The following is a 19,933-nucleotide window of genomic DNA, read 5'->3' on the forward strand; positions in this document are numbered from 1 at the left end:
CAATTCCACCTAATTTAGGGTTAGGGTCAATGGAGTTTTTCACCCAAAACACATTTCAAAATGACAAAACATCTAGTGACACATGGTACAATATTTATTTGAAAAGTAACAGTTAAATCAACTCATGTTAATCAACTGCCATCATGTTCAGTCATTCAATCAAAAGATTTACATTGCAATCCCTGCCAGCTAATATACGAAATCAAGTGCTTCATGTATTACACGTAAATCAATTTCAAGAGTTTGGGAATAATGTTTGGAAAACTACGCACAGGTGAGTAAAACAGTGATGGCCAGCAGTAATGTAACAGTAGTGCAGTGAGAAGCATTTTTGTTCACTTCAAAAGGATAATGCTTAATAGAACAGTTTTAGAACTGGGCATTGTATGGTTATACCTTGCTCCTTCCACATTAGGTGCTGAGGCTTGCAGATGAGGGGAAAAAAAGCACATTATCGTTTGTGGTTGATATCATTATCATTTATTTGACTTCTCCTTCTTCCCACCACTAAAGATGGCTGAAGCCAAAGCAGCAATGCCTAATCCAACCACAGCAGCCACACCAAGCCCCACACCAACCTGCACGGCCGTCCGCACCTGGAATATACACCCAAAAAACTAATTGCAAAAGCTTGTACATAATACAAGTTCAAAGACAAGATTAGTGTAGTGAACCTGGATCAGTACTGTGATGACAAACTTTTCTTGACCTAAGCCTTACCTTCAAAACTAGAACGATCGAAGCTTATAACAAAACCCTTTAATGTACATGTAAAGCACACCCACCTGGCGAGACTCTGCCTTCCCGTATCTCAGCTCTGTTGCAAAGTGCTCGCAGTTTCCCCTGAAGACACAGAAGGGAAGTTCTGCTCCCACCATGTCCTTTGCATCTTTCAGGATCAGGTGGACGGGCCTGGGGTCACATTTCTCATCCAGGATATTGTTGATGCTCCACTTGTCGGTCCCCACCACATCCCAGAGCTCCTCCTTCTTTACCTTGGCCTTGTCGTGCATCACTGACATCATGCTGCTAGACCCCGCCCCCGGGCCTTCAGCTGCATGGGGAGCAGAAGAGAGAAATAGGGAGATGACCGATGAACGGGAGACCAAGGATGGAGAGAGAGGGGGGTAGAAAATCACTTAGAATCCAATTGTCTACTTAGTAGTTTAGTCAGGTACTGTGTAAAGATAATTCTGGTCTATATTTGAGTGCCCAAAAAAGAGATGCAATTATTATTTATTTTTTACAGGGAGGTGCCAAGTGAACCACGGAGCCATCTCCAATGTACACAGCCCAATGCTGAAAGTTCCCACGGTCAATCTCAATTAGGTCTCCTGGCTCCGGCTTCTCATCATACTAGGACCACATGGAAAAAAATTAAACAAACATTTTTCTCAATTGCACAGTGTTGTTAAATTGTTCATTCAATAACATTAAGCAAGTCATTGACAAATTGTTTATAAACTTACTAATGTTGGAGCCATGGGTGTTCTTCTATTTGCTTTTAGTCCTCTGCTTCCTATATGAGAAACTTTTCATAAGATTTCAGGTTTTTCTTTCCTAAACGGTGTGAAAAGTCACCTAAAGAAATAAACCATAAACTCAAAAATAAACCATAACTACTGTGTTATTTGACTGTTTCTGTGTTGTTTACAGATTACATTCAGTAGGCCGACAATGTCATTCACTTTACAAAATAGGTCTCTTTTTGTAAGGTTCATGTGCTTTAAGATGTTCCTGGGCCTGTAGAATTTCAGGTTGACTGCTTTGAACTGTAATTTCCTTTTTATTACATTCAAAGCTTTCATTAGACATGGCGCAAAAGCTATCTATCTACCCAGCTAACACATGACGTTGCGGCAACGTTGCCAGTAGGCAAACCAGGTCTGCATATGAACCACCCCAATATACGCAAAAGAACTGAGAAATATAGGTTAGTAATTAACGTCGCAGTTACGGACTGGCAACGTCGGAAAATTACGTTGCTAGGAGGTTGCGGTTACGGACTGGCAACGTCGGAAAATAACGTTGCCACGACGTTGCGGTTACGGACTGGCAACGTCACAAAACAACGTTGCAAGGAGGTCGCGGTTACGGACTGGCAACGTCGGAAAGTTACGTTGCTAGGAGGTTGCGGTTACGGACTGGCAACGTCGGAAAATAACGTTGCCACGACGTTGCGGTTACGGACTGGCAACGTCACAAGATGACGTTGCGGCAACCTACTGGCGCCCCACAGATGCACGGTCCCGCAACGTCGCCAAAGACGTTGCGGCAACGTATGTTTGGTCAACGAGTGACGTTGCGGCAACGTAAGGGCAACGTAACTGTGTTAGCTGGGATATCTGTGGTTCATTTGCACAACCGCATTTTCAGTTATACCGTACTCATTTCGCAGATGCTTCGACGTACAAACACTGCATATAAAAGCACAGTAAAAGTTTTGCATTACAGTTTGTTGCAAAGAACAGGCTGCTAGCTATTAACAGTAGTTGGTCAGTCTGTTTACATTCACCTCAAACTCCAGTGCGTAGCCATCTTAGATAGCTGGCTAACATAAGTTAGCTCCTTCATGATAACACAACTTGACAAGATTTACTCAAAGCATCTGAGATAGGTATATTTTGTGACTTTCATTAAGTCATGCTTACCGCAGTCAATAGAAACGTCCACATACAGCGAGCTGTCAAAGATCACCTGCCTAATGCCAAATGAGGGCTGCAGTCAGGTGGCTGGTGGGTGAAGTAGGCTGTAACGGTGAGGAGGTGGAACCTTGCCTCTGACAAATGAAGGTTTGTTTGTCCACGGACAGTGGGACTGATCTTAGAACAGCACTTACAATCTCGTCATTGAGAACGGTCCTGTCAACCGACATGAGCCACGAGACCCTAGTCCAGAAGACTCTTATCGACTGTCATGGTAGTCATACTAAATTGAGTAACATATGAAATTACTCGCAGTATGCGTTATGAATTACTGCAAATGTTAACAAATAAGATTAAGACTCCAATGCTGAACCTGAACCTGTTCAGTTATTCCAAAGATTTAATGTGCATTCTCAGTTAACACACTTTCATTATAGAAAACATATCTGTTACAATTTGAAGTGTTTTGGAACACGGTTTGGAAAACTTGACATCACTTTATGACAAACAACAGTTTAACAGTTACAAATAGCATCAAAGGGATGCAATTTGAAAATGTCATCTTGAAGTTTTGTTAAGCGGACCAACAATATAATCAATCTTAATATAACTTAATGTAGCCTAGAATTTACAAGGTACATATTGTACAGTGTAATTCGAGAACTACAACCTAGCTTATGCTCGCTTCCTTCAAGGCAATGGCACCTTCATACGTGGCAAAAAAAATAATATGTCATACAATCTTTTTCCAAGTGCCTATTCTTTGTGTTTTTTCATTAATAGCAGTTTAAATTCATTTCCCCTTCCACCCCTACGAAAAAACAGGTAGTTATTGATCAATTGAATCAGAGGAGTATATTATAAGTGCTGTTTGAATAATTAATCAATTTGGCATGCTGGTGAATAGCTGCTCATAAAGCATTCCCATATCTTGTGGATTGTAAAGGTTGTTACTGATATTCCTTCTTCTCTTTTTTTCCACTTCCAAAGAAGGCTCCTGCCAGGGCAACAATCCCAAAGCCAACCACAGTGGCCAGGCCAATCCCCACACCAGCATTCACAGCCTTACGCACCTGGAACACACAACACACAAAAACAAATTGCAACTACTAGGATTTTGTTCTCTGAAGTGATTTGCTGAGTAAAGTAGACATGGACTAGTACTGTGATGAACAGTCAGGGCTTGGAGTCTTGAACCACTCTGAACTCCATCCTGTCCTAATCTACTAGGATACAGGTCTCGTATTGACCTTATTTAAGTATATTTAGCATCCTTACCTGGCGAGACTCTGCCTTCCCATATCTCAGCTCTGTTGCAAAGTGCTCGCAGTTTCCCCTGAAGACACAGTAGGGAAGCTCTGCTCCCACCATGTCCTTTGCATCTTTCAGGATCAGGTCGACGGGCCTGGGGTCACACTTCTCATCCAGGATATTGTTGATGCACCACTTGTCAGACCCCACTACATCCCACAGCTCCTCCTTTTTCACCTTGGCCTTGTCGTGCATCACTGACATCATGCTGCTAGCCCCCGCCCCCGGGACTTCAGCTGTTGGGTGAGAGGAGAGATATGAGGGAAGGGGTAGAATCACTCATAATTCAATTGTCTCCCTCAATTATTCAGGTACTGCTTATGGATTATTCTTATCTTGACCAGTTTGTGCATCTCTTAGATAAGAGATTACTTACAGGGAGGTGCCAAGTGAACCACAAAGCCATCTCCAATGTACACAGCCCAATGCTGGTAGTTCCCACGGTCAATCTCAATTAGATCTCCTGGCTCCGGCTTCTCATCATACTATGGCCACATGAAGGAAAAAAAAAGTTACAAAATAGCACTTAAATAGTTAAACTATTTAAGTGCCCAAAATTTTGACATCCTAATTTATCAGACTGAATTAATTAAATGTATTCACAAAAATCGGTTTTACATGATTATTTTAACAATAAATCATAAACTTACTAAAGTTGGGGCCATGAGTGTTCCTCTGTTTTCCTGGTCTACAGTGGTTTCGATTTCGAAATCGTTCACTGTAAGTAAGAGATTATCTCAGGCCAAAGCTCCTCTTTTGATAACGAAGCAAATTTTAGACTGCTATAAGGCCATTTTGACAAATTAATTTAAGAGGAAGAAACACTACTAATATGCACTGATGGTAACCATGATCACCAGTATTATTATTTAAAATGCCCTCTGCTCTAATGAAAGTGATCTCAGACTGCTCATGTGACGGGCAAATATCTTCAAGCATTTACACAATCTCTGGTTATCTCATGAGGATATATTTAGTAACTGGAATAGGAACAAGTGTTTCTACTCAAAATACCCCAAAATGTAAAAAAATAAAAAATAAATATTTGCTTACATGATAATCCCGTGACAGCCTGCTAGCTATGGCTACAGTACTGTACTACTATAGCTTCTGTTTTACATCAGCCTCCGTCCTGGAAAGTGCTAGTTGGGTAACGTAACACATAATGACAACATCATAAATCAAAGATTGGTTGGGTAACGTGTGTGCCTCATCACATTAGAAAATCATAAATCGGAGATTGGTATAGCTTTTGACTTTCATGTGTAGTTGCTCTTACCGTTGCTTCTGTTCTGACTGTAGTAGAGACTGCAGCTTTGAAGTCAACAACAAACCAATAGGCGTTGTCTTTGAATATTTTTTGTTGTTGACGTAATTACTTTGCCTGTGATTTTTTAATGAAATATATATATGTATATATTTTTTTAAAATTTACGAGTATAATATCGTGGACATAAACTCAAAACAAATAATATGTATTTTTTCCCTCGACCCCCAGACGTAAACTGTGGAATTGTTCGTTCCCACTAGATGGCAGTAATGAAATTAGACGTGTTCTTTCGCTGTTTGCATTTACCATCGAATATAACAAAAGAAGAAGTGTACCAGAGAAAGGCTCTGAGTGTACCATCGAAGAAGCGGGACTTCCGTCTTTGGACCGTCGTTCTGCAATTTTGTCCGAAGTTTAATCAAACTACACGACATTTAATGTAAAATATTGAAACATTTTTGTGTGTAAGCTGGGAATAGATGTTTATGTGACTTTTCAAAGTGAAACAATCAAACGATGTCTACCGTTTTTGGTAGTACTACTATGAAAGCCATGCAGACTCACAGTCATACGACGCAAAATGTATTCAGGTGAGAAAAATCGCCCAGTCACTAGTGGTCCAATATCAGTATGACATGGTTAAAATTTCAATAATGTATCTTGACGTGACGACATCTGTTGTTGAGGTCTGTCATCATGATATTTCAAGAGCTTGGGCTAAATGTATTTTAACTTAGTATTCAGCTTTTGCAGTATTTTCTTTTGCTATGTTTTTAATATATATCTACCACATTTGCTATCTTGTATATGTTTAGCCCTCAGGAACTTTCTCTGGAAATCAAGTCCTTCATCAGTGGAGTAGACCAAAACCAGGGTCGGAAACTTAGCGTTCGTGAGCATGCCCGCTGTGCCGTGCGCCTGTTGCGCTCCGTCCCCGCTTGTCGCGGTGCTGTGCTTGAGCACCTGAGAGGCGTATATGATGAACACGTCTCCGCCTTCCTGCACCACCTGGAAATGGAGGGAGACGGCAACTCCGCCCACAGCTCCAACCTGGAGGATGTGATCATGGAGGTCCATGGTGTGCTGTCAGAGTTCATCCGCCTCAACCCCCGAGCCTGGGCACCTTTGGTGTCATCCTGGGCCGTTGACCTGCTGGGCCAGCTGAGCAGTAAGCATGCCGGCCGCCGGGCTGCCCCTCACTCCTCCAGTCTCAACGAGCTGCTGCAGCTGTGGATGTCCTGTGCCGCTACTCGCTCTCTTATGGAGGCCTACTCCCAGTGCCTGGCGGCCATGTTGGCCTGGTGCCCAGACGCCTGCGTAGATGCTCTGCTGGACACGTCGGTCCAGCACTCCCCGTACTTTGACTGGGTGGTGGCCCACATTGGCTCCTCCTTCCCAGGCACGATCATCAGTCGAGTGCTAGCTTGTGGCCTCAAGGACTTCTGCTCCCACGGCTACCCGGGAGACAAGCTCGGTCAGGGGGGAGCAGATAAGGGTAGCCGAGTGCCGAAGATCGGCTCTGTGGTGGGCATCCTCGGCCATCTGGCGGCGCGACACTCAGACAGCATCCGACGAGAGCTGCTCAGGATGTTTCAAGACAGCTTGAGCCCGCCCCCTATGTCCAGCTCCGGCTCCTCCTCCTGGGAGAGCTCTGCCCAGCTCCGCAGGGCCACAGTGCCATTCCTCCTCCAGCTGGCAGCACTGTCGCCGTCTCTCCTTGGTGCTGTGTCAGCAGAGCTGGTGGAGTCTCTGAGGCCGCCCGTGCTCCTCCAGCTCCAGGTGGTGCTCCAGGGCCTGCCCCGGGATGAGCTGGACAACATGCTGGGCCTGGCCGTCCACCTCATCAGCCAGAGCCCCGCCGGTGGCGCCCGCGTCCTACGCTTCCTGGCCGACACCGCCACCCCTGCGTCCGTCATCATCTCGGGCCCTACGCCCTCCCCCAACGAGGGGGTTCGCGAGGCCTGCGACCGCCTGCTCCAGATGCTCCTCCTGCACCTCCACAAGCTGGTCTACAACCGTCCTGAGGGGGCCGAGGTCAACCCCCACTCGCCCGCTGCCCAGACCCGCCGCGTGGTCCCCTTCCTTGAGGAGCTGCAGTCCCACGTGGGGGAGCTGTGCGCCGAGACACTACGGCTGGAGAGGAAACGGCATCTCTGGCTGCACCAGCTGCTGTGTCTGCTGTCCGTGTACGGCGGCCCCAGTGTAGCTACAGAGGCCCTCTGCCAGCTGCTCACCCAGGCCCGCAACCCAGAGGAGCTGGCCCTGGCCTGGCAGCTCCACAGCCCGCTCTCTGCCTGCCTGCCCGGCCTCCTGCCTGGAGCAGTGGCCCGCTGTGTGGCCCAGATCCACACCCACACCCTAGGGCCCCGGCAGCTCCGGCAGCTGTTGCTCAACCTGGCGTCCGCCATGCAGAGCCAGGAGGAGGAGAGGAGAGGGGCTGGAGCTGGGGGCGCCCAGGCCTCCATGGCGGTGCAGGTGGGGGCGGCGGTCTCAGGACACCTCCACAACTTCTGCCCACTGCTCCTTCACGGGGACTCTGGGGTATCCCACGCTGCCGTGCGGCTCCTGTCCTGCAGCCCTCTCCCCCGCGCAGCTGCCCCCGCCCATCTGCTGCTGGTCTGCAGGGCCACCGTCACTCACTTTTTCCTGGCCCTGCGGCGGAGAGGAGAAGGAGGGAAAGGGAGAGATGGAGGACAGGTGGGAGAGGCGGTGAACTGCTCGGTGAGCCTCTTGTCTCGTCTTGCGGCCTACTCCTCGCTGACCCTCAAATGTGTCCTGCAGCAGCTAGTGGAGGGAGCCCTGCACAAAGGCAATTCAGACCTGTTTGGAGGGCAGACGGAGGAAATGGGTGTGGAGACCCCTGTCTCCTTGGCCCCAACCCAAGACCTGGGAGCCTCTCTGCTGGACATCAATTGCAAGTTTGGAACCACAGTCAACTTCTCCGGCAGCGTGTGGTCAGTGTTCCATGCCGGTGTGATTGGTAAAGGGCTGAAAGTCCGCACGGCCAAGCCCCATCCTGACCCAGCCGGGGTCATTCAGAATGTTCAGACTCTCCTGGCAGTCACCGTTCAGTGCTGCAGTGCCCCTGGAGTGTCGGGGGGAAACGGCAGCCTCAACAACGGAGGGCATCACCCAGCCTCTGACCCCGAGGAGCCGCCACCCATCAGTGCAGAGGCAGCCAAGGTGGTTGCCGTGACGCTGGTGGAGAACATCTGCCCAGACGTGGCCAACGGAGAACTGTCATGGCCGCCGGAGGAGCATGCTCGCACCACCGTGGAGAGAGACATCCACATCCGACGATGTTTCGAGGCCCATCCCGTGCTCTTCCCCCTGCTGCACGTTGTGGCTGCTGGCCGTCCAGCCCTCTGCTACTGTTCAGCGGTGCTCCGAGGCCTGCTGGCCACTCTCCTCGCCCACTGGGAGGCTTCACGGGAGGCTTCGGCCGTGGACTCTCCCTGGCACCTCCAGGCCTCTTGTCTGCTGGTGTCCTGCATGGGTGAAGGCCAGCTGTTGCCCCCTGTACTGGCCAATGTCCATGAGGCTTTCCCTTACCTGACGCCCTTTGAGGTCAGGCTGCTCCTGCTGGCTGTGTGGGAGTATGTGAGGGGCAATGGTCCAATGCCCCAGAAGTTTGTGTTCAGCTCGGAGAAGGGCTTGTTTTGCAGAGACTTCTCACGGGATGGAGATGTGGCCAGATATGTGGCGCCTATCCATAGTGTCCTGCATAAAAACATTGACCGTCTTGGCCACTTGTGCTGGCGCTTTCAACTCTGAGAGAAAAATGGAAAGAACAGATGGAGGGTGGGAGTGAACTGAAGAGAAGGGAAAAAACTGAGTTATAGAGGGATAGTAAGTGAATGCAAGTAGGAGGAAGGTTGTGATTGTAAAAGACTGGGAATTGTGGGGGTGTTGCTTTGCAATGTTCAGTATTTGGTTGTTGCTCTCGCCTCATCTAGTTCTGTACCTAAATGTGTCTATTCATTCTTGTTTTTTGTTTTATAACATACAAGTATTTTCTAACTTGCAGTTACTGTGAAAATGCTACTGTCACAATAAATGACCACATAATGACAAATGGGCCTATTTTTATTTTTATTTTATTTTTTATTTGTATTGAATATATATAATAATCAACACAGACAACTACAATATAAGGCCTAACCTTTCCATGTGTATGTGTTTGTGTGTGTGTGTGTGCCCGTGCTCCTCCAGCTTTGTGTGTGTGTGTGTGTGTGGGGGGGGCTGCAAATGCAGCTTTTTTGCTGACGTGTCAGATCCAGAGAAGATAAAGATATACACGAAACAAGATATTTGCCCAATCCGAGACAACTGATGAAATATTGAAACGTAGTTCGATATTCCATGATTGGGAAATTACACATGCATTTTTCCCCCAAGAAATGTAAATATGTACACATACAACATATATTAAGGAGTATTCAACGTCGTTAATAAAAACGTTTTCAAGTTGGTTTTGCGGAATCTTGTTTTTCAAGCGAATCTTTGATGGTGCGACATGAAACAGGGCTGGACCAAGGTTGAAGCATAATCAAGATGGCCGCCTTCATAGAAAGGTAAGACAATGCAGTTCCGCGGCTTTATCGTGTAATTAGTCACAATCATATATGCTGTGCAGCCATGTTCATTTGGCGCTAAATTTATATGTCTATTTGCATGCTGCAGTTCTAAGTAGACTTCCAAGTTGTATTTATTCAGGTTAATTGCCACTGACAAAGTCAACCCCCTTCAATTGAGTTACAAGCGGCTTATTGTCGCCAGCGCATAACGCGCTACGCTGGCTAGCGTAGCTAGCCCTTAGAAATAAAATGATCACAATCTAATTAGCTAGCTAGTCATCTGACCATCTGCCTTTATATCTACTAATTTATGAGGTATATTTGCCATTAGTTGTGCTTGGTGAGTTGTCATGACTGGTTAGCTTAGTTTTAAATAGTTGCTGACGTTAATGGTCATTATTCTACCAGCTAATTTAGCGTTAGCTAACCTGAATTGGTATACTAACGTAACGGGATTTGACAGGATGTTAAAGCCGGATCGGTGAAAAGCACACTATGCTCAATAACCATTTCCTGTTGCAGTAGTACGTTCTGTGTGAAGAGTATGGTCATCTACGACAATTTTAGCTAGCTACCGTTAAATGTATTGGTTCAAATTCAAGTGTCTTTAATCATCTCAGTGGAGGATCATTTGCTGAATGATGTCGAAATGATAAAAAAAGGCTCTAGTTTTATATTTGTTAACTAGCTGGGCTTTATCGAGTGGTCCAAAGGAGTTCTCGTTCCTCCTCTTTGACACTCATCCACAACAAAACACACGAAGCGGCCAATCAGCTATTGACAGCTATTGTGTCGATTTATTAATTCCCGGATACATTTACAAGATTTTCAGGTCAAAGTGCATTGATGCATTATACAGGAATCTTCAACGTCTACTACAGCTTGTGATATTACTATCTTCCCCTCTATATCTTCTGTTTATTGTCTCAGGATGGGTTATCTCTTGGTTCTGGGGCTGTGTGTCTTCCTAAGTGGGACACGGGCTGTGGATCGTGGGAATTTCAAGACCTGTGATCAAAGTGCCTTCTGCAAGTGAGTCCTCTTGACGTGGTTTGGTTTGCGAAAGAGTTTGTTTTTCCTGCGTAGCACATCAGTCATGTGGCCAAAGTTAATGTGCATGTGTGTGTATCCAGGCGTCAGCGAGCATTGAAGCCTGGACAGTCGCCCTACAGGGCCTTGCTGGAGACCATGGAGCTCACCAACACCAGACTCACCCTTCAGCTTATCAATGACAACAACAAGGTCTGTTATACACACACACACACACACACTGAATATACAGTCTCACACATGGTTTAATGGAGTGATACTATGCATGTTGTATGTTTTCTCATCGTGTGCTCTGAAGGGAGCTCACTCTTCACCCTCATCTTCTTCACCCCACAGGTGCGTCTGTTGCTGGAGCTCTACCGTCTCCAAGGCAACATGACAAGGGTGAAGATTAATGAGCTGAAGCCCCTGAAGCCTCGCTTTGAGGTCCCAGACGTGCTCATCCAGGAGCCTCCCACTGAGCCGTAAGTCCCCTGACTGCCCCCTGGGGGCTGGAGGAAGAAAAGCTCCACATGAGTAGAACAACAGCTGTGGGATGAGGGAAAAACTACAGAAGAGACAGGAATTTGGCTTTGTGAAATACAGAAAGGGGCCTGGATAAAAATGTCTTGCAGATTCCGTATAGTTTCATAGTCATGTATGTGATGAGTGCACTTTGCATGTGTTCGTTTTGGGTTCATCAAAAGACACATGCACGTGTCTCTGTTTCCTTCCTCCCCTGCTTCCTGCCAGAATGTCTCTCCTGTCTCAGGATGAGAATGGTGTGGTTCTGTCTCTGGGGACAGAGTCCCAGAGGGTTATTGTTAGTGCCCACCCGTTCCGATTAGACATCATGGAGGGGCGGGAGGTGCTGATGTCGCTCAACTCGCGTGGGCTGCTTGCCTTCGAGCACCTGAGGATCCGCAAAGACACGTAAGACACGCACGCTCTCTCATTCTCACTCCCCACACGGCTGTTTCTTAGTGCCATGTCTCCACGTATTCTTGTGGTCACACGATGCATGGTCCTCATGTTTTCACCATTTCATTTTGTCTTTCTTTTGTCCTCTCTTCCTGCTCTTTTCCTCAACTTCAAGTTTCTCCTATAAGATAACTAAATCATTGGGTAGCATGTGGGATAAAATCAAGTGGGTATTCACTAGGTAGGCTTCATCCCCTTAAGTTTTGTAAATAACTGTTTGTGCTTGACAACACTATAAGGCTATGACTCATTACTGTAGATTGGGAATGACAGTGTAATCCTTATGGGTCACAACGGTAGTGATTTGGGCATGTAATGCCCAGAATAATCTCTTTCCAGCTTTTTCTCCCATGTCTGTGTCCACTGCCCTTCCAGATCACCCCTCTGCTGACCCTATAAGAGCAGTCTTGTATGTAGTGGCTTGGCTCCCCTAGCAGCAGTGTACTCAAACCATGCTGTACGTTTCTGTCTGGTTTGTGCAGCAGCCTCCGCCGAGGCCAGATTGTGACTGTAGCGCCCTGGGTGTGTTTTACCTCAAATAGCCCCCGGCCAGGGAGTCGCTCCCTTCTCAATCCCCTTTTGTCATTAGAACAAAATCCCAGAGAGCTTAGTTTTTCACAGTAGCACTCCTACATAAAGAAACAGGCAACGTAGCCCGTCAACATGGTTAGGCTTCCTGTGTGCTCCCTCTAGTTGATTTGAGATGGGTAGACTTAGTTGATATTGCTCCAGGTAACAATTTAAAGTGGTTTCTGTTTGACTAACCTCCCTCTCTCACTGTCCCTCTCTCCTTCCTCCTTTCCTCTCCTCGTTCTTGTTCTCCTTTTTCCGTGAGCAGACAGGCAGAGCCTGAGGCCGAGAAGAAAGAGGAAGGAGACCCTGCCAACCAGCCAGCAGAGGACGTAAGGAAACTTTAGAAAACCAACTCCCTCCGTTCTTACTTGCACCTCGCTTTTTCTCTCCTTTCGTTTAGTCTTGTAGTTCACCTTTCTTCCTCTTCCCCTACTTTAATGTTGGTTCCCCCCCCTATTGCTTGCTCCATCTTTCAATCCCAGGGAGCAAATGCAGAGGAGGAGAAAGTGGAAGATGGGATGTGGGAGGAGACATTTAAATCTCACACAGACGCCAAACCTAATGGTATTCACATGCACTTCCTTCTCATTTCCGTTTGGGTGTCTGCCTAGACACTTGTGTCCTGTTAAATATTTAAAGGCTGCTCTGCTCTCTCCCCACAGGCCCCTCCTCCATCAGTCTGGACTTCTCTCTGCCGGGGGTGGAGCATGTGTATGGCATTCCAGAACACGCCGATAGCCTCAGACTGAAGACCACAGAGTAAGCAATGAAAACGTCGAGATTCGTGCTTGTAGTTGCACCAGGAGCAACACTTGTTAACTGACCAGTGTTGTTGTCCAGCCTAAGGCTTTTAGATTTGGCTTGAGGACAGTCATTGTTTGTTCCATTTGTGTTTTTTGTGAAAACAGAATTGTTCTGTGTGTTACAGTGGAGGAGATCCTTACCGCCTGTATAACCTGGACGTGTTCCAGTACGAGCTGTTTAACCCCATGTCTCTGTACGGCGCCATCCCAGTCATGCTGGCCCACAATACCCAGCGCACCACCGCCATCTTCTGGCTCAATGCTGCTGAGACATGGGTGGACATCAGCTCCAACACAGCGGGCAAGGTGAGACCTAAAAACCTTTATTTTGTCACATAATGAATGCCCTCACACTTTCTCGCCCCTTACAGTCACTGTTAATGTGGCGCCCATACACACACTTTACTTCCACAAACACCAATGTCAGGCAAATAAGACTCTCTCACACACACACAGACCCACACAAACACACACACACACTGATGTCTGTGGGTTGTGTTTAAACAGACGGTGTTTGGCCAGATGCTGGACTACGTGCAGGGTTCCAGCGAGACGCCTCAGACGGACGTGCGCTGGATCTCAGAGAGCGGCATCATCGACGTCTTCATCATGCTGGGCCCCACCCCCTCCGATGTCTTCTCCCAGTACGCCTCGCTCACAGGTTAGACTCCTCCCCCTTCGCCACACACAATCATTCCAATCTTTTTGTAATCCGTGTCTATTTTGACAGTCCAGTCTGGAAAGGTTTGACATGGAGTATTATTATTTGTCCCAGTCAATATTGGACACCCTCCACTCACATTTCCCTGTCTGCTCCTTCCCGCCTCAGGGACCCAGTCCTTCCCCCCCCTCTCGGGGCTGGCCTACCACCAGTGTCGCTGGAACTACAACGACCAGGAGGACGTGCGGGCAGTGGACCAAGGGTTCGACAATCATGACATCCCCTACGACTTCATCTGGCTGGACATTGAGCACGCTGACGGGAAGCGCTACTTCACCTGGGACCCCCACAAGTTCCCCCAGCCCAAGGAGATGCTGCAGGGCCTGCAGGACAAGAAACGCAAGGTGCACACACGCAGGCACGCACACACGCACATCACAAACACACTGACCCAGCAGCCGAACAGTGACCTGGTGATGGAGTCACGTGTCTATACTTTACTGCTTCTACTGTTCAACACATGTATTAATCCCATGTCTTCTACCCTCCCTCCCTCCCTGTAGATGGTGGCCATCGTGGATCCCCACATAAAGGTGGACAGCAGCTATAAGATCCACAACGAGATCCGCTCTCGGGGGTTTTACATCAAGAACAAAGATGGCGGAGACTACGAGGGCTGGTGTTGGCCTGGTACGTCACCCCACAAACTGAGCCTTAATTACATCACAAAACAATAGGCTTTTGACAGAATACATTTTACTGTCATAGAGCATAAGACAGAGGTGTTCAATCTCTCTATCTCTCTCTCTCAAATCAAATCAAATTTATTTGTATAGCCCTTTTTACACGCAAGCATGTCACAGAGGGCTTCACTTACGCCCATAGAACTGCCCCTCAACCAACCTAAACCCTCAAGGACCTCTCCTCCCCTTCCAGGTAATTCTGGCTATCCAGACTTCACAAACCCAGAGATGAGAAACTGGTGGGCCAGCATGTTTGCCTATGATCAATACGAGGTCAGAGACTCTACCTCCTCAGCCCTCACGTACACACTTACTCCCATATTTAACACTAACATTCCCTCGCTCTCAGTCCCCAAAGGTCTCCGTTTCTCACTCCTTTCTCGGTTCCCCAGGGATCCATGGAGAACCTGTACACGTGGAATGACATGAACGAGCCGTCGGTGTTTAACGGCCCGGAGGTGACCATGCACAAGGACGCCATGCATGGAGCCTGGGAGCACCGTGACGTTCACAACCTCTACGGCCTCTATGTGGTGTGTGTCTGTCTGTCCATTTCATGCCTAAAACCATACCTTTTCACGTTAGATGTGGACCTTTTAATGGATGACTCGATTTTTGGGGTCACGATTCGATAAATCGATTCATGATTTTTTCCATTTACAATTTTTTCAATTTGTAATCAAATTTCAATTCAATATATTCTTACATTTGATTCTTACATTTGATAGATGAAAACTAAATCGCGATGCAAATCCTTTCCCCCCCCCACCCCCAATGACTGTCCTCCCCTCTCAGCACATGGCCACGGCAGAGGGGCTGATCCAGCGCTCGGGCGGTGAGGAGCGCCCCTTCGTCCTCACAAGAGCCTTTTTTGCAGGGTCTCAGCGCTACGGTGAGTCCCACCCTAAACGAAACGACTGGAGGCTGTGAGTTAACACCTGTCGGACTCTAACATGTGTGTGTGTGTGTGTGTGTGTGTGTAGGTGCCGTATGGACTGGGGACAATGCAGCTGAGTGGGATCACTTGAAGATTTCCATCCCCATGTGTCTGAGCCTGGGCCTGGTGGGAGTGTCACTGTGCGGAGGTAAGATGACCTGTGATGACCCTGTTCCCCTCTCCAACCTTCCCTCCACTTCTCCGCCTGTGTTCCTCGTGATGGGCTGGAAAACACGTGCGTTAAAACGTTAAAACACAGAACTCCATCAACATCCTGCTTCGTTCGTCCTCCCCTAGCCGACGTGGGCGGGTTCTTTAAGGCGCCCAGCTCGGAGCTACTGGTTCGCTGGTACCAGACGGGGGCGTACCAGCCGTTCTTCCGTGCCCACGCCCACCTGGACACGCCCAGGCGGGAGCCCTGGCTGTTCGGGCCCGAGAACACAGCGCTGATCCGGGAGGCGGTGCGTGAGCGCTACGCCCTGCTGCCCTACTGGTACCAGCTGTTCTACCACGCCCACCGCAGCGGGGAGCCCGTCATGAGGTCTGTTCAGCAACAAGACTGGGACGTGTGTGTGTGTGTGTGTGTCTGTGTATACCTACGCTCGCCCTAATCTACCTCCCCCTCTTTGGTTCCAGAGCTCTGTGGATAGATTATCCTCAGGACACAGCTACGTTCTCCATGGACGACCAGTTTCTGCTCGGTGAGTTCCAGTCAAGCATGATAAGATCGATCAATGCAGTTTTGTAATGCGGACAAACTCTGCTGGATTGACTAATTGTGATATAGCGGTGAAGCCATTGCCATGGGTCTCATTCTACCCATGCTCCCCTCTGCTTCAGGACGGGACCTTCTGGTGCATCCTGTTACGGACGAGGGGTCAAGGGGAGTGACAGCCTACCTGCCTGGAAAAGGAGAGGTGGGGGACCTAAAACAAGACAATCATGACAATAATAACAATGTAGTTCCTCTTACATAAGGGTGTCTCTGACATAGCCATGCTAGTATTGGGGACTAAAAACTCAGGAAGATCATATGAAGGTTGTACGATGTAACTGGACTTGGACCTATCCCCTCAGGTTTGGTTTGACGTCCACACATTCCAGAAGCACAACGGAGAGCAAAACCTCTACATCCCCGTCACCATCAGCTCCGTAAGAGACAGCGTGTACACACACACACCGCCGTTAGCTGACACGCACACACAGTCACACCTCTAATCGTGGGGGTCTGCGGTTCCCAGATCCCGGTGTTCCAGCGTGGTGGTTCCATCATTCCCAGGAAGGCTCGCGTACGCAGGTCCTCCAGCTGCATGGAGAATGACCCCTACACCCTATATGTGGCCCTCAGTCCCCAGGTGACACACGCACATACAGTCTTTCATGACTTCTCTCTCCATCTCTTCTTTCTTTCTCTCTCACGCACGCATCCGTGCACACCAGTGACATACACTCAGGACATACAAAGTGGACGGTAGGAGTAGAGGGAGTATTTGGGGGAGTTGTGTGAACACGCTGTCTGTTACAGAGGACCGCCCAGGGGGAGCTCTACATAGATGACGGTCACACCTTCAACTTTGAGAAGAAGAAGGAGTTCATCCACAGGAGGCTCTCATTCGCCAATAACAAGCTCTCTTCCAGGTGTGTAGAATTCTTACGTCTCTAGCTACCCCTCGACCGCTAGCTTTCTCTCCCTCTCTATGCTCTTTCTCTCGGTCCTCGCCTGAGAGTTTGAGCACGTTCAGAATTGATCAGCACTGTCAACCATGCAGAGGTGCCAGCATTATCTTCAGTATCGATGTAGGGCCTAATTTTCCTTGTGTCCTCCTGCAGCAACCTTGCACCAGACGCCCTGTACTCCACTCCCTCCTGGGTGGAGCGCATCCTCATCTTGGGGGCCAGTAAGCCCAGCAAGGTTATCCTGAAGACTGCCGGTGGGTGTCTGTCTCAGTCCACCAGAGAAATATATTTCCACTACTTGAGATTGCCACGTGGGCATTTAAACAACTAAACAAAACAAAAATGCTTAAACATAGTTTGACATGCTTTTGAGTGAGTGATGTATATAAGAGACCTAGGTAGTTGTAAACACACACTGCGTTAACATGGATTCGAATTACTGGCTTATTTGGACTGAAATAGAATTATTTGTTTCTTTTAAACACCTTTGTTCGAATAATTGCGGTGTGATTACGATCCGATCGACACCTTGAGATAACTTAATCCGAGTCGGTTGATAATTCGGACATCGCATGCTTGTAAATGGTGAATTGGACTATGAACTGGACTCTGTGTCTTTGCGTATGTTTGATATCCTGCCGCCCTCCCTCCCAGGTCGTGACCTGGAAGTCTAGAGAGACTAAGTTGTCGCTGCCGGCCTGGCAGAAACAAACAAACAACCGAAGCCAATAGTGCCGTTTGCATTCGCAGTACTCCTATTGTCATCATGCACGAAATGTAGAGGGACGGAGCTTCACCATGCTCTCCGTTTGCCGTCTTTCTCGAAATGTTGATGTTGTTGTTAGTGGTGAAGAGGTCAAGCGGAAAGGGCTGTATCACCACTAGTTGTAATGAAAACAGCGCCACGTATCGTACTGGGATATGACATGCTTTTGGCCAATGATTCGGATTATTCACTGCCATATATATTCGGATAATAGCAGTTGCCCAAAAAATTTGCATTATCCGAATAAAGCTAGATTCGAATTGATTCCATCATGTAAACGCAGTGACAGTGTTTTCTCTCTCCATTTCATATAACTCTTAAGTTACACTGTTCTACTATGCTATGGGAATGCCTACTTGATGCCTAATCCCCTTCTTTCTTTCCAGATGGCAAGGAGAGCCAGCTGGAGTTTGACTTTGATGCCTCCATGTCGGTGTTATCCCTTCGCAAGCCGGGAATGAACGCAGGAGAGGACTGGGCTGTGATGCTCAAGTAACCATGGAAACGAAGAGGGTAGAGAAGACAGTCAAGGCATGACAACTGGACTGAGGAGATTGACAGAAGATGTCTGAAAAGATGTGGCACATCTGACTAACCAAGAAATGCACACACGTTACACCATACCATACACCTCCCGCACTCTGGCCGTCTCATCCATGTCTGTTTTGCATTAACTCAAACTGTAGAGTTTTGTCAACTTACTGAAGCGTTACTAGATACATTTTTATTGTTTGCCCGTTTAGTTTTGTAGGGAAGACAAAATGATTATTAATGATTATGATATCATTGTAGACGCTGCACTGGTGATTTAACCCAACAAAAAAAAAATATTCCGCTACTAAATTAGCCAGCTGGTATGACTCGGATCTCAAAGACAGTTGAATAACTTTGCTTTTCAAATGAAGGCGCATGTTCACACTCATGAGACAGGGTTTATCTTCCACCTTTTTTTTCTGAATGTGTGTTAATACCATGTAGTTAGTTAATTCTTGTTTTCATTCCATCCACACCTTTTTAGTACTTATACTGCAACAAAGTGGACCTATCTTTCTGCTCACCTCAACACGTGCCACATTTCATTTGTTAGATTTTTTGGGAACGTTTCTTAACAATGCTGTGGACAATTATGTGGATACTTCATAATGTTCTGTGTGTTCTTTTGTATTGCAATGGGATGTAACAGTCCTGTCAGCTGTAATTTAAGGCCAGTTAATTCCTTTTATCAAGATTCCTTTTCCTTAATTTTTTTCTCCTAAATTTGACTCAAAGTTGTAAGCCTCATTATTTCTGTGCTATTGAATGTGTGAGTTGTAGAAGACAGGCAAAAATGGTGAACAACTACTGAAAAGTTGAACTCATTTATAAAAGGTTATTATGGGAACTGATCAGGGGAATGAACCACTGATATTGCAAAAGCTTCATCTAATGTTTTTCAACTTTTGGTTCAGATTTGTCTATCAGTTTTGTTAACTTGATTCTTATTTTTTGTAATGCACTTGAGGGGAGACATGACTGTTTACCAGGTTTAGGTAATGGGGATTTTAGATTTAGGGGTTTTGGTACAGGCCTATGTTTATGGTTTTCAGGGTGTTCTTTTGTAACTTTTCTTTTTTTTTTTTTTTTTCAAATCTAAACCAGAGCTCTTTATTCATTGTCAGAGATGCAGAGAGATGTCTGCAAGGACCTGATTAATGGAGATCAAAGGAATGGACTTGGGGGTGTATGACCTTCTGCCATAGATTCATTTAAAATATTTGTTCCTAAATGTTGAGATCGTTAGAATCTTGCAGCTAACCTGTTGAACGGTGACTATGGAGAATCTGATGAGTTGTGAAAATGCAATGGAAACATAGCAGTGACTTGAGACCAATTGAAATAAACTTGACCAAACCTTAAAGGGTATTGTTTTTTGTATGATTAAAAGTGGAATTTGATTAAATTAAATGTACATTACCAACAT

At 47.0% G+C, this 19,933-nt stretch overlaps 4 protein-coding genes across 6 annotated transcripts; 2 read left to right on the forward strand and 2 right to left on the reverse strand.

Moving 5' to 3' along the window:
* Positions 1–76: 76 nt before the first annotated feature.
* rarres3l (retinoic acid receptor responder 3-like) lies at positions 77–2,806 on the reverse strand. 2 transcript variants are annotated; one of them, XM_084670530.1, is made up of 5 exons: positions 2,652–2,806; positions 1,470–1,519; positions 1,248–1,356; positions 786–1,054; positions 77–596 (listed from the first exon to the last, which is right to left on the reverse strand). In XM_084670530.1, exons 2-5 carry the CDS (start codon positions 1,482–1,484, stop codon positions 477–479), a joined length of 513 nt encoding a protein of 170 aa, XP_084526656.1. In that variant the 5' UTR covers positions 1,485–1,519; positions 2,652–2,806; the 3' UTR covers positions 77–476. The 2 variants fall into 2 exon arrangements, with proteins under 2 accessions (XP_084526656.1, XP_084526575.1); XM_084670449.1 differs by having other exon boundaries at positions 1,470–1,581; positions 2,652–2,804.
* A 204-nt stretch (positions 2,807–3,010) lies between these two features.
* LOC146302244 (phospholipase A and acyltransferase 4-like) lies at positions 3,011–5,371 on the reverse strand. The gene is made up of 6 exons (XM_084670335.1): positions 5,236–5,371; positions 5,010–5,098; positions 4,607–4,674; positions 4,333–4,441; positions 3,924–4,192; positions 3,011–3,718 (listed from the first exon to the last, which is right to left on the reverse strand). Exons 3-6 carry the CDS (start codon positions 4,619–4,621, stop codon positions 3,596–3,598), a joined length of 516 nt encoding a protein of 171 aa, XP_084526461.1. The 5' UTR covers positions 4,622–4,674; positions 5,010–5,098; positions 5,236–5,371; the 3' UTR covers positions 3,011–3,595.
* A 207-nt stretch (positions 5,372–5,578) lies between these two features.
* Positions 5,579–9,301, forward strand: ints5 (integrator complex subunit 5). The gene is made up of 2 exons (XM_084669719.1): positions 5,579–5,816; positions 6,042–9,301. Exons 1-2 carry the CDS (start codon positions 5,743–5,745, stop codon positions 8,998–9,000), a joined length of 3,033 nt encoding a protein of 1,010 aa, XP_084525845.1. The 5' UTR covers positions 5,579–5,742; the 3' UTR covers positions 9,001–9,301.
* Positions 9,302–9,666: 365 nt separating this feature from the next.
* ganabb (glucosidase II alpha subunit b) lies at positions 9,667–19,870 on the forward strand. 2 transcript variants are annotated; one of them, XM_084669841.1, is made up of 24 exons: positions 9,667–9,800; positions 10,734–10,835; positions 10,937–11,045; positions 11,190–11,317; positions 11,586–11,765; positions 12,652–12,715; positions 12,869–12,950; positions 13,049–13,145; positions 13,315–13,495; positions 13,697–13,850; positions 14,019–14,254; positions 14,414–14,540; positions 14,787–14,866; positions 14,986–15,126; positions 15,389–15,485; positions 15,577–15,678; positions 15,828–16,071; positions 16,167–16,231; positions 16,371–16,447; positions 16,608–16,682; positions 16,772–16,885; positions 17,056–17,168; positions 17,361–17,461; positions 18,360–19,870. In XM_084669841.1, the coding sequence occupies exons 1-24, from the start codon at positions 9,781–9,783 to the stop codon at positions 18,467–18,469; spliced, it is 2,799 nt and encodes a 932-aa protein (XP_084525967.1). In that variant the 5' UTR covers positions 9,667–9,780; the 3' UTR covers positions 18,470–19,870. The 2 variants fall into 2 exon arrangements, with proteins under 2 accessions (XP_084525967.1, XP_084526048.1); XM_084669922.1 differs by having other exon boundaries at positions 13,712–13,850.
* The last annotated feature ends 63 nt before the right edge of the window (positions 19,871–19,933 follow it).

This window comes from Hypomesus nipponensis, chromosome 1, assembly GCF_054491055.1.
Source record: "Hypomesus nipponensis isolate SF chromosome 1, ASM5449105v1, whole genome shotgun sequence".
In the NCBI taxonomy this organism is placed as follows: Eukaryota; Metazoa; Chordata; class Actinopteri; order Osmeriformes; family Osmeridae; genus Hypomesus; species Hypomesus nipponensis.

Excerpts from the sequence above, each read along its gene's own strand:
- ints5 (XM_084669719.1), top strand. The coding sequence starts at position 5,743 with ATGTCTACCGTTTTTGGTAGTACTACTATGAAAGCCATGCAGACTCAC. Across the intron at positions 5,817-6,041 it reads ACGACGCAAAATGTATTCAG|CCCTCAGGAACTTTCTCTGG; the intron begins GTGAGAAAAATC and ends GTATATGTTTAG.
- ganabb (XM_084669841.1), top strand. The coding sequence starts at position 9,781 with ATGGCCGCCTTCATAGAAAG. Across the intron at positions 11,046-11,189 it reads TTATCAATGACAACAACAAG|GTGCGTCTGTTGCTGGAGCT; the intron begins GTCTGTTATACA and ends TTCACCCCACAG. Across the intron at positions 13,496-13,696 it reads GCTCCAACACAGCGGGCAAG|ACGGTGTTTGGCCAGATGCT; the intron begins GTGAGACCTAAA and ends GTGTTTAAACAG.
- LOC146302244 (XM_084670335.1), bottom strand. Across the intron at positions 4,193-4,332 it reads GGTTCACTTGGCACCTCCCT|CTGAAGTCCCGGGGGCGGGG; the intron begins GTAAGTAATCTC and ends CTCACCCAACAG. Across the intron at positions 3,719-3,923 it reads GGAAGGCAGAGTCTCGCCAG|GTGCGTAAGGCTGTGAATGC; the intron begins GTAAGGATGCTA and ends TGTGTGTTCCAG.
- rarres3l (XM_084670530.1), bottom strand. Across the intron at positions 1,055-1,247 it reads GGTTCACTTGGCACCTCCCT|CTGAAGGCCCGGGGGCGGGG; the intron begins GTAAAAAATAAA and ends CTCCCCATGCAG. Across the intron at positions 597-785 it reads GGAAGGCAGAGTCTCGCCAG|GTGCGGACGGCCGTGCAGGT; the intron begins GTGGGTGTGCTT and ends TGTATATTCCAG.